The sequence below is a fragment of the Lepisosteus oculatus genome, chromosome 5 (genome assembly GCF_040954835.1).
Source record: "Lepisosteus oculatus isolate fLepOcu1 chromosome 5, fLepOcu1.hap2, whole genome shotgun sequence".
In the NCBI taxonomy this organism is placed as follows: domain Eukaryota; kingdom Metazoa; phylum Chordata; class Actinopteri; order Semionotiformes; family Lepisosteidae; genus Lepisosteus; species Lepisosteus oculatus.
In genome coordinates, this window is record NC_090700.1 from 39,595,176 (window position 1) to 39,608,098 (window position 12,923).

General features: G+C 46.5%; 1 protein-coding gene across 1 annotated transcript; it reads right to left on the reverse strand.

Annotated features, from left to right (window-relative positions):
- Positions 1 to 610: 610 nt before the first annotated feature.
- eif2d (eukaryotic translation initiation factor 2D) lies at positions 611 to 12,849 on the reverse strand. The gene is made up of 15 exons (XM_006628465.3): positions 12,170 to 12,849; positions 11,327 to 11,517; positions 10,418 to 10,501; positions 7,604 to 7,694; positions 7,418 to 7,525; positions 6,940 to 7,211; positions 5,961 to 6,078; positions 5,277 to 5,322; positions 4,974 to 5,080; positions 4,531 to 4,692; positions 3,879 to 3,968; positions 2,690 to 2,785; positions 1,813 to 1,933; positions 1,134 to 1,308; positions 611 to 778 (listed from the first exon to the last, which is right to left on the reverse strand). Exons 1-15 carry the CDS (start codon positions 12,223 to 12,225, stop codon positions 708 to 710), a joined length of 1,788 nt encoding a protein of 595 aa, XP_006628528.2. The 5' UTR covers positions 12,226 to 12,849; the 3' UTR covers positions 611 to 707.
- Between the last annotated feature and the right edge of the window lie 74 nt (positions 12,850 to 12,923).

The following is a 12,923-nucleotide window of genomic DNA, read 5'->3' on the forward strand; positions in this document are numbered from 1 at the left end:
GAGCACAGCTTTCTTCTTGCAAAGACATGGAAAATACCCATCTCACCGCTCTAGGAATAACTTTTTTTTAAACACAGCACAATTACACAGAAGGTGGTGTTATGGCAATTAGCACTGCTGCTTCACAACTCTTGGGTAGCGGGTTTGAATCCACACTGGGGTGCCTGCCTTCTGTGGGACTTTCCATGTTAACTCATGTGCACACTGGGTTTTCTCTGGTTTCCCCTCCCTCTTCCTGAGGCAGTGGCTAGATTAATCTCTACCCTCTCCGTGTGTTCGGGCCCAGCAATGCACTGGGTTATCGTGCCAGCTTGTATTGCGTCAGGCTCCAGCACATCATAACTCTCCTTAGGATGAAGCAACTTTGAACGGCTGGAAAAAAATCACACAGGTAAGTCTGTACTGATGCAACTGATGGGAGCAGGATGACTGAAAGTTCATAACTGTTGCTTGTATATTTCTGTATATGTTATGCTACAAACTAATCTTCGGTGTAGCTGCCTTCAAACTGGTCTGCTGATATTTAACCAGCTTTCAGGAACAAACTGCCAGGGCTCCACTTGTATATTTGTATACAGAGCAGCTGTGTTGAGTAATGACGATGTCTAGATTTGCAAAAGTAAAACGGGACTTTTATTTACTACAGCAGAGCGTGTCCTTTGTGCATGTCTTTATTGCTGTGGGTCAAATCAGACGGGCGTTGTCTCTCATTTCTTCTTGCTGGGCTTGGGGACTTTATCAAGCCCCTGGATAAACTTGCGTGGGATCTTGTAGTCCTCTGCAAGAGAAGAAAGGACGTAGGCATCAGCATTGAGGATGAAAATCAGGATGTTATTTCAAAAGCACTACCTCTGTGAATTGCTTGACACCACAGTCCTTACTAAAATGAATCTACGCCCATGAAATTACATGCATACAAGTCATTTAATTTGTTTCAAAAGAAAATTCTACCTTCTATATTCTATATCCGTATCGGGGAGAGATCAGTGTCTATTATCCTTATAATTTTTGTGTATATTAGTTCACAGCCAATTAAGTTGCAATGGCCCAAAACAGACTAGAAACAAAAGGTCCGACTGCATATCAACATGACCTGGAAGCTCGCATTGCTTTCCCAGAAGCGAGGCACGCACCTAACAGCAGCTTTCCGACCCGAGCGATCTGGTTCCCCTGGATCTGGACCTGCACTTTGTCCTTTGAGCCCGGAAGCGGATTGATGCCGGAGCTGGCCTGGACCCAGTGCTGCAGCTGGGTGGCCACGTCGTGGGGGTCCAGGCCGTACGCCTCCAGGTTCTTGATCAGGGTCACCTGCAGGGAGGGCAGCAGGGTGAGAGAGCCAGGCTTGCAGGAAGACACGAGCTGTGTGACGTCTTCAACCGGGAGGCAAAGAACCTCCTCCTTAGTGCGTTGCAGCAGCTAAAGAATAGCACCCACGCTTCCTGTGACAGTGCTCGCCTGGGCACATGGGGCAAACGTGCTTTCAGATGTGACTGCAATGCCCGGCTGCTGCTGCTCGACAGGCGATTTCCAGTTCACATCAACCTTTAGGTACGTCTTGTACTGCAAAGCTATTTTAACAAGGCTGGGTGGGGACAGATGTATCACGCTGGGTTGTGCCCGTTGGCAAAAATGGCTCTTTGGATGAGGAAGCGCGACTAGATTACAGCTTGCCAGCGGAAAGACTCTGACCGCCTCCTTCTCGCCTTCAGAGCCTGTCGAATTAGCCCCCTACTAGTAGTCGTATTTGGTTTGAAAATGAGTCAGCTGAAGAATCAACTCGATGAGCAGTAGTGAGAGAGGCCCGAGGTGTACCTTCTTATTGGAGCCCCTGGAGGCCACTGTGATGTCAATGGGCTCGATGTGGCCCTTCTTCACAATGGGCTGCTGTCCTGGGAACAGCAGCTGGTGGCACGGCTGCATCCTCTCCAGGCACCTGGCGGGACAGACAGATGTCCTCACTGCAGGAGCCACCCGCGCGCAGCAATGCCCTCACTGCAGGAGCCACCCGCGCGCAGCAATGCCCTCACTGCAGGAGCCACCCGCGCGCAGCGATGCCCTCACCGCAGTCACTGTGGCTCACGCAGATGCGCGACTCATTCGAAAACGGGATGACCACAACCAGAGTGTGCCCGAGACGGCGAGAACGATGCAGAGTCATTTATTTTGGAATAATAATAATCCCAAGCACTGAGAATTATAAAGAGAAGGGGACCCGATTCATCCCCGATTGAAGCGCTGCCCCCACCTGGAAGACACTCTGGCTCTCATTCACCAGCAGCCCCACGCCGACAGCAGGCGACGCAAGGGGAGCAGAGAGAAAGGACTTCACCGTTTGAATTAAAGTGGCGAGGGGCAGCCCGACTGCACGAGCTCATAGTGGAGACTAGCCAGGGTACCAGTGCAGGGTACTCCCCTACCTTTACAAGCAGGGCCACAGGATCTCTAATGGGCAGGGATTCAGGCCCTCAGTTTAACATGTCATCCTTTAACTGATGCCCCCCTACAGCATAGTGTTCCCCCTCATCATACTGGGGCACCAGGTAGGAAATTCAGAGCAGAGGGAAGAGCACCACCTACTGGTCCTCTAATACCAACCGGCTTTATTTTCAGCAAGCAAAAAAACAACAATAAAACAGGGGCAGAAGAGTCCTTAAATAAGTGTGATTGGAAAAGGGTGTTTTTACCCTACCTGGCAAAAAGGCTATCCCATTTTAGTTTGTCAACCAACTGGTACTCCGATTTGTCCAGCAGGCAGTCGCAGAGGGTAGGATTTACTGTGACGTAGCTAAAGGAAATGGAAACAGAGGTATTAGCAGTTATCAGTCTGAAAGATCACAGCGCCCCAAAACACCTGAACTGATCACTCCAAAATCACAGCACCCAGCAACTCCTAAACTGATCACTCCATCCCCAAATACACCTGTACTGATTGCTGTGGGTGGCAACTTTTGCTTTGAGTCAGTCCACTTATGTGTAGAGAACAGGCCAAGACTGCTCAATAGAGTCCTTAAATTTAATTTTAAGGACTCTATATAGGGCTTAATTTACTAATGAGAGACATGCAAAGGTATCCTGGTGTTCTGCCTGGACAGGTTACACTTTGTTAAAAGTCACCTTTGGTAGGGGCAGAGGGACAGACATCCTAGGTTTTAAGTAACGGTTAAGTAAATGTTAGGTGTAAAAATCCAAAAAGGATAAAAGAGCAAGAAGACCAACATGTGACTGTGAGCTTTTCTTTACTCTGAATCTCAAAAAAAAATCCATCTGGCCGTCAGCCGAGGAAAAGAGCCAGCATGGGCACTGTGCTGAGATGAGCCAGTGGGCTATTCCTGCATGGATTAGAAGGGTCTGTAGGTGAGGTGCCTCGGGATCCAACATCACCTGACTTTCCAGGAGGAGCAATCAATTGCCGACCACTGCTCCAGTTCAGCCTGATGAGGAACACCTGAGGTAAATCGCTTCTGATTTCACACATTCCTGAATTGTACAGGTGAAATCTTCAATAACAGCTAAAGGCTTTTACCCCCTCCACTCTGTCTAGTATGTGCTATAATTTAATGTGTCCCCTTGCTACATTTTACGTCCTTACAGAACAGGCTGAAATTATTAATCTCTTGAAAACCTTGACAGACACAATAAAAGCTCCTTTAATCAGCATCCTGCTGAGATGGTTTCTAGTTGCTCAATTTAAAGGTTCTCTTTAACTGTGTCACAACACAGAGTCTTTTCTCTTCGAGCGCCAGGGCAGAGGACGCAGGGCAGAATGACGCTTGTGGTTTTGTTGATGTTTTTTCTCGTTGCTCCTGAACTCAGAAGGGACAGAATTTTTTTAGGTTATTCCCAGCAACTGGGAGGGAGGGGTGGCTGGCGGCTCTCACTTCTTGTTGTTCTCGTCCACCAGCTCATTTCTCTTCACGTAGTCCGTGATGATGGCTCTTACGTCCCCCGCGGACAGCGCTGCCCCCTTTCTGCAAGGAAGGGAACAGCAGGCAGGCATCACTACGAACCCTGGGTCTCTCTCTTCACCCCTAAACCCTGTGGAAAGGGCCACATCCATCCACCGAGTTTTTAACCTATTCTCCCTGTTCAGGGACGCAGGGGAGCTGGAGTCTAGCCCAAGAGACAACAGGCGCTAGGCAGGGTTGACCCTGGACAGGATGCCAATCACACAGACCACAGACTAGGGTGAGTTTTTGCAGAAGCCACTTAACCTACCAGTATGTCTTTGGACTGTGGGAGGAATCCAGAGCACCCAGGGGAAACTCACAGAAACATAGAGAGACCATTCAAACTCCCTGCAGATAGCACTCTAGGTTCGGAATCGAACCCAGGACACCAGTGCTGCGAGGCAGCAATGCTAAGCAATGTGCCACCAAGCCACCCCACGAAAGCCACACACAAAATTTAAATCAGTGTCCAGGGAAGATGACACCATGAGAGAACTAACAAGACACTGATAAAAAATAAACATGGCCAAGCAGAGAGACCGCAGCCCGGCTGCAGTTCTCAGAGCGCCAGGAAGACACTCACCTGTGTTGGGTGTCTTTGAAGAGAGGCTCCATCCTGGCAGAGACGCCGTACAGAGTGCTGATCTCTGGGGGTCGGTATGACCTGGCTGGGCTGGCGTCCCCACAGCTCTCCTGGGGACAGTCCTCTGCTTCACGGTCTGTGGGCACAGCGAAAGAGCGCAGCCTGGGCACAGCCAGCGAGAGGCAATGTCAGAGAAGCGTATCACTGAGCACATCACTCCACAGGCTTTTAGCATCAAAGCATCTGCAGACCCCAGGCATAACGCATCCTTAAATATCAACTGTACAGTCTTAAAGGTCAAATGATCGATACATCACTATATTTAAATTGGATGTTGTCCTAAAAAGATAAAAAACTGAACACTGAGGGGGTTTAAGTAAGGGTGTGTCTTATTAAAATGGATCAGAGAAAAGAGGGGGAAGGCAAGGGACAGTGGAACTCACTCTGAGTGCGACCAGTCCACATCCACAATGCTGTCAACACCTTTACTGAGCTCTTTCACCTGGATCAGCCCGTGCTCCTGCTGCATGCACTGCAGAAACCTGGACAGCTGCAAGAGACGCAAACACCGCTCAGAGACTGGGAGGACACACACAAACCAGCCAGATACTGGGAGAGAGACAAACACACACTGCCTGGAGACAGATGCAGGCTCTCCTTAAGTTCTAACTAGCAACACCTGTCCTGCACTGCAGGCAAACCCAACAGGCTGTACCAGGCCAGGCAGGGAACAACCAGACAATCACCTTTTTGTAGCTGGACTTCTTCAGGTCTAGCTGCTTCCCACCTGGGCTGCAAAGCAAAAGGACCTGATGAGAGTTTGAAAACATCCAGCCCCAAACAGATTTAGAGAACAGGTGTTTCTTGTCTTGGTGTTCTTGCAATCTTCAATAAATCCTTTGCTAAATGGCAGAAATGTATGCCACTTCCATTTGTATTGACTGTACAAGCCCAGAGGGGAATTTAGCCAGGGTACTGGGTTCACACTCCTACTCTTAGGAGTCTTAGGAGCTTTAATGACTAAATAGTCAAAACCTCAGTTTAACATTTCATCTGAACAACAGTACCTCCTACATCACAGTGTCCCCGCTCACAATACTGTGCTATTGGTCAGAAAATCCTGCTCCACAGGGAGGAGAGCCACCTACTGGTCCACCAATATCACAGCAGCAAGATGGTTTTCCCTGGAGGTCCTCCACCACAGCTCTGACCAAGCCCAGCCTTCTTAGCTACTGAAATTTACTGGGATTGGCGTACAAGGTGGCTCAAATGAACCAAATTGTGACCCACAATTTTAATGAAGTCAGGTCAGATTAGAAAGGAGAATGCGAGACACTTAGTAATGTCCCCCCCCCCCGATGTCTTCTACTACAGAGTTGAAGTAACAGCTTTGTGGTGTCAGAGAAATAGGAGATTTCTGTCAGACATACCAGCAGGAGAACATGTGATTGCGAAGGAAGGAGCTGGCCAGCAGGGGGAGCTCAGACTTCTTCACTTTGCTTTTCAGAGCGTGAAGGAAACACTGCAGCAGCAAGGCGTCCATTTGCTCTGTAGGCCAGAGGATAGACAGAGAAGGGAAATGGGCTAGAAGTGATGAGCACAGACATGTTTCCTTTTCTGAGCTGTACAGCTTTTCCAAGCTTTCCAAACCGGCTTTCGCTGGAGCCTGACTGTCACATCAGCTGCTGCTGCTACAACATTCTGCTTCGATTCCTCGTTACGACCAGGAATCTGAAGAATCTGATGCCTTGCTCTCTACAGAGAAGCAATATAAGACACTACAAAGGCCTTGTATATCCCAATAATTTATATACAGGAAAAAAATGTTTTCCACATGAATGCAATATTTTATTTCCTTGAAAGCATGAGCTGTTGTATACCAAGATGCTGTAAACTTGTGACTGAATTTAGTAAATGCATTGAGTGCAAGGAATGAATTAAGACAGATAAGCTCCAAAGAAGGGCAGCTAACAAAGAAGCATAGTTTCACATGAATGGTGAATAATTAGGAAATATCTTTGATTAGGAACTGTTAATCCCTCTGCTTTACCCCCCCACCAGCACTCAGAATAATCTCTTATAAATCTTTTTATACCTTTACAGATCGCTGTCCTTGGAATTCAACTCTCAGGTTTCCATCCTGCTGCCCTGCTCTCCCTCCTCCCCCAGCCCAACCCTCTGCCCCTGGCAGCCGTACTGCTGCGCGTGTGTGACCGTTCCCTCTTCCACACAGGACTGCCCGCAGGCGGACACCGCTCCCCACTCCTACTGGAGAGCTACTGGAATAATCAGGGCGGTTTCCCTTCTGCTTCGAAGGGGTTAAAAAAGGCACGGATCTAAACATGTGCTCCGAGCCCAGAGTGGCGACACGGTGGCGTGTGACTGGTCCAGTTTGCCAGGGCCGGTCACCTTGGGGAGACCTGCTGTCCGCCTCCTCCTGCCCGTCTTCTGGGCACTCGCTTGTGTCGCCCTCTGCCTCCCCATCCTGGCCCCCGGAGAGCTGCAGGTCTCGCAGAGCCTGGCACGGCGTGTCCGCACCCGGGTCCTCGTCCCTGCTGGCACAAGGCACCCCCTCTTCCTCCTCCTCCTCCCCCTGGCTCCCTGCCTCCTCCTCCTCACTCCCGGGGGGCTCTGGGACCAGTGGGGGGATGGATGGCGGGCCGGACCTGTCGCCAAAACCCCTAAGAGAGGAAGGGGGAGACGGAAGTAGCACGTAGCACAACTGCAGAAGAGGAAAGAAGCGATCAGAATCCAACGACAGCGTAAAAAGTACAGCCCCACTGTGCCTATTCATGCTGGCAGGCATGAATAGGCACAGGCTGGGGAACCTGCCAGTTTCTTGCTTGGTTGACTTCGGCTGCAGGGGCCGCGCTCCAGAGAGACTCACCACAGCTGGTCCATGTAGGCGTGCAGGACCGCCACCCCCTTCCCCTTCATCCCTGCGCGCTGCATCTCCGCACTGGGCATGGTGGCCGTGCCCACGGCTACTGGCGCTCTGCAACAGGCAAGTCAGTCGGTGGGGTTGCATTTGCAGGTAGGACGCGGTTTGGAAAGGGCTGCCTTGCTCGCCTACCTGTTCCTCACCAGGTTGATAGCGCATCGCTCCCCCTGCTGCACCTCCGGGAGACCACAAGGGGGCACCACAACCCCCGGCAGCATCAGATCTGCAGCAAAACAGGGTCGACATGTTAGGTGTTAGTCAAACCCAAATCCGCAGTAGCTTCTTCATTTTCCCTTGAAAGGGAAATATGAATGTGGTCTGCAAATAGAAGTTATTACACGAGTCTCCTTTAACACTTCCCGCTGCCCTCTCAGGAATATACGGGAGTATTCAATTCAATTTATTTTTATATAAGATCACTTTATTGGCCATATACTACTTCTTGCAATAGGAATTTGGCTTTTCGCATACCCCAGCTTGCTCTCCATGAGAGAGACAGAGAGACAGAGAGCCAGAGAGCCAGAGAGCCAGAGAGACAGAGAGACAGAGAGCCAGAGAGCCAGAGAGACAGAGAGACAGAGAGACAGAATCTTGGGGTCAGAGTGCAGGGTCAGCCATTCATACGGTGCCCCTGGAGCAGCTGGGGTTAAGGGCCTTGCTCAGGGGCCCAATGGAGTAGGATTCCTCTGCCGGCCGTAAAATACGAACCGGCAACCTTCCAGCCACAGGCGCAGATCCTTAGCCACCACTCCGCCCACAAATAGCGCCTTTCACAACAGGGTTGGCCCAAGGTGCTTAACAATGCAAGTGACCATACATGTTGTGAAGTATCTGAAACTCAACAGCATGCCCCCCTTAGAAATCGTTTGATCTGCAGGTCTCGGAGATTTCCAATGAAGAGAAAGAAGCCGGCACCAAGCATGTGGCACAGGACAGAGGGACCAAATGTCGCGATCCCACCGCTCCCAGCGACGCTTCCTCTGAGGAGTCGGGGTGTGGACTGCCACGGGGGCCTTCACACTCCTCGAGAACAGGGATATGCAACCAGACCAGGTGTGAGCGTCCATCAGAGCACAAGAACCAAATCTGGACAACACTTGCAACAGACAGGCAGTGACTAGCCAGCCTCAGGGGACCTACCAGCCACACAATCACAACAAACAGCTTTTTTGCCTGAAGGCAGCTGTCCAGAGGTCAAACCCAACAGGTTCTGGTTTCTTACTTACAAAACTAAATATAGAAAGTCTTTTTTTTTCCTTCTGTAAGAGTGCTAAAGTTAGCGTCTACTACTGTCCTTACTGTCCCTGCAGGGGTGTCGAATTTAGACACCCAGATACGTTACAGTAGAGATTTCTGCTCCTGCCTACAGTTCCTCCTTCAGAGGCATGCTATATTCACACACTAGAGCCGATGTGACATGTACAGCTGTCTGAGTTTCCCAGCTTGCTGTGTTCTCAGTAACAAGTTTGAACTCACCCTGTTCTTTATGACTTTAAACTTGCACAGTGATGTTTGATCCAAGCTTGTCGTTGGACCCACATGTGCAAAATATTGTAAAAGCATCATTCTTCCTTCTCAAAAACATTGCAGGACTATTTTGTTTTTGACTGTAGATGAAAAGCTGATCAACACATTCGTCTTCTCTAGAATTGATTATTGCAACACCCTATTCAATGGGGTATTTAAATCCAACTGAACAAACTTCAGTATGTCCAGAATTCAGACGCCAGAATCGTAACCATGCAAGAGCTCACAGTACTCCTGTCCTGGAGTCCTTGCACTGGCTTCCTATCAGATTACGTGTCAACTTCAAAATCCTCATGCTCACTTTTACGGCTCGGTACTTTGGTACCTCGGTACTTATCCGACTTGTTTTCTGTGTGCTCCCCACTTCATAACCTTCCATCGACTGTCTCGGGTCTCCTGCTTGTCCCCCAAGCTCATCTACATGCTATGGGTGACAGAGCCTTCTCTTGTTATCCCCCAAGGCTTTGGAATGAGAGTTACCTTGCCAGACTCAAAACCAGCTTCAGAAAGGCTTTTACTTAATTGAGAACATTCAAGACCATTATTTTAATGACCATATAATTATTTTTTCTTACAGTAAAGTACTTTGAGAAGTTAATTTTACAGATGCTTTATTATTATCATCATCACTTAAATGTTTCTGTTTAGCCTACTCCCCCATTCACAACCAGAAACAAGTCCTTTTATTTTGTTCCTACTGTCTTAACCATAAAGAGGGATGGGAAATAATCTAATCTTAGATTTAACAGGAAACCATACTGTATTACCAATAGCATACTGTATAATCAAAGCCCACTACCATCAATGCTTCAAGACAGACTGTAACGATGTATTGCAAATGGCAGATTGGGTGTAATCATTTTAAAAAACAGCAGTGCTCTAGACACAGAGCAAGACAGCTTCTGATACAGCAATGTTCACCTGTTTCTTTTCCTGATGTTCTAGGGAAATATGTAATTCACCTGCAGAGCATCCACCAGTATCTTGAGGCATCTTCAATTACGGGCGAAACACCACATTAATCTTAACTAATTAAGCAACAACTGCTGATTATGACTTGAATGATGGGATGGATTACGTTAGAAGACGTAAGTTGCTCTCCAGGTCCAGGGCTGCTCCTTTTAAAAATATCCACCATGTAATTGATACATCTTTTTTCTACAAATCTTAATAGATCATTTCATTTCACTCTTGGCTTAGTCAGCTTCCTGGGAGGTTTGTTTTCTTGACTTTAGGTATTGTTTTTGTGTATATCACTGTGCAACATTCAGATTTTAAAAAGTGCTTAGGAAATTATTTTCTTTCATTACTGCATTAATAATAGAAGACTGGAAGACAGTCAGACCCACAGAACAGGCCTTAGTTTTACATTACTCTTTGCAAGCTGAATGCAGGTGTTTTTGTAGGGTGGGGTCTTACCTGCTCCGCCTGCCAGTTTCTGGAGCACTGCTGGCCATGTAGTGAAAGCAGGCAGGAGATCGGGGTAGTGCCACAGGGTGTACACTGAAAACAAGGAAGAGGAGACTCAACCACACTTGAAAGGGCTAACAAGGAGCACCTGCGACCACAGGATTTATCAGTGCATTCTACTGAAAGGTCAACACGTTTGCAGCCAGCGTGACATGTTCGTTTTCTGCAGATTAGACAATTGGGCTGTTTGATAATGCAGAGCAGTCCTCTTGTTATTTATACTGGGGTTGAAACAAGGCTAAGTCCTGCCCATATCCTGCAACTCTATTTTCAATCCAGCTCCAGCCTGGAACACAGTAAAGACATAGTAAATCATCACTAACCCTAAGAATGTCAGGCAATGGTACCACTAGTATTACTTAACTGTAGCAGCTTAAAAGTCGACAACAACAACACAGCAAAGAAAATATCCTTGTTATTCAAAGCATGCGCTTTCCTTTGAGTGATATATTTCTCTTACTAAATACCAAGTAGGTAATATGAACCTAATGGCACGTTTGCATTAAAGGGACACAGTTTGATCGATGCAGGAATGCTGTACACATTCTTTGAGATGAGATGATTAATCAAAGATATTAAGCTCCCTTTGTTTATTATTGCCACTTTTTAATACAAAACAAAACATGTGCACAAAGACTCCCAGTGCTTAGCAGCTGGATCCAATCCAGGTCTTACAAGACGCATGCAGCAGACCTTACTGTGTTTATGGAACCAGAAGAGCAGTGGCACTGGCCTTGCACAGATGGGTCCCAACTTGTAAAACTTGAAATGGCTCAAATGGCTAATGCTGTGCTTTACAACTCATTTTTAACACAAAGAAAAGGAGAAGGATGTCAGGTCCTTTAAGAGTAGCGTTACCTGTAGGGTAAAGCTGTTTCTCCAGCTCAAAGAATATGGGGTTTTTGTGCAAGACATACAGAGTCATGGCATCCCCTCGATGTGCATAGATCTTCACCATGTTGAGCTCCTCTTTGCTGGGGACCAGTTCAGACAGCTGCACAGCAGACAGAGCTGGGAAGGCGCTGGACAGGTCTGCCTTTAATTTTCTCCTGGTTTGATGTTCAACCAACAAATATGAGAATTTTCTCTTTGATTAAATACACATCATTTCATAATGTTATACATACAACTCGAGTATATACAAATCTCTATTTCAGACAAGAACGTTTTAGTAAACCTCGACAACAATACCACCCATGGCACTCTCAATGTGTGGTAGTTGTCATAACATTCTGTTTTAGGTGGTTTTATGACCTGTCAGATTGACCTGACACAATAACGGAATAATGAGTGGCTCCAAAACTCTAATTCGATGACCAATAACAACGTGACCCTTTAAAACGCAAAAATAAAACACTATTACCATAATGTGCTAACCCGCTTGTAATTTTATGAAGCAACTATATACAAAACAGTTGTCATTACCGATAAATTACCACACATGGATGCAAATGGAGACATTAGTATTTCAATAATCATAAAAAAGTAAATACATGTGTACTGGGCCGAAAGAAAACAAAAGTACTGTATACTGCAAGGAAGATGCAATTAGAAAAAAGTCTGACGTTAATCCGATGTAACAAATATGAAAAGTAACCAAGCACTGCATATCTATTTATTTACAATATATCTTAAATTAAGATATCTACTTGTTGTGTAAAGTGCAATTTTAAAAGGGGTAATTAAGAAAAGAAACATCACCTGTCAGATCCCTTGATTACAGTGTTGGATTTTACTCGGAAAGCCTTAGCAAACATGTTTTAAATTGACGATAAAAATAAATAAAAGCACTCGAATATATAGCCGTATCCTGGCTTATTACGAGGAGCAGCAAACGCAAGATCAAAGTAAATTCACGGCTGTTAGCAATGAACTGCAAAGCTCCGTGCGGTGATTTATTAATAAACTCATTACAGTAAACGCTTTCTCACAAGCCCCAGGAGGCTGCCATCTTTGTGTAACAGTAGAATCCGTCCGAGTGTGGAACGCAAAATCAAATAAATTATTCCTCGTCCCATCGTGTACAAGTGGTTGTGTGATTCATTTAATGACTTTTTTATGTGTATATGCATTGTTAGATTTAATTAAAACTATTACATTTATATTTGTGTCACAAATTTTAATGGTAAAAGGAAATTAATCTAATTCACGATTTAAGGTCATCCATCAAATCTGAAGATTTGTGCATCACCATTCAGCAATATGAAATGCCAGTTTTCTGAGATGATCTGATGTCTAGCTTGCGAAATTTCATACTGCGGGACTTTTATTTAATGTTGAAGATGAATGGTATGTGGAATTAAGTTGTTGTGAGCTAATTAGACGCTTAACAGATCCCAGGATTATCTGTCGATAAAGCAAAAACGATTTGATATAAAAAAATAGATTTCATACCACGTTTCATACCAAATCTGAGAACTGATGCACTTATATCAACATAAACCTAACATGAGCG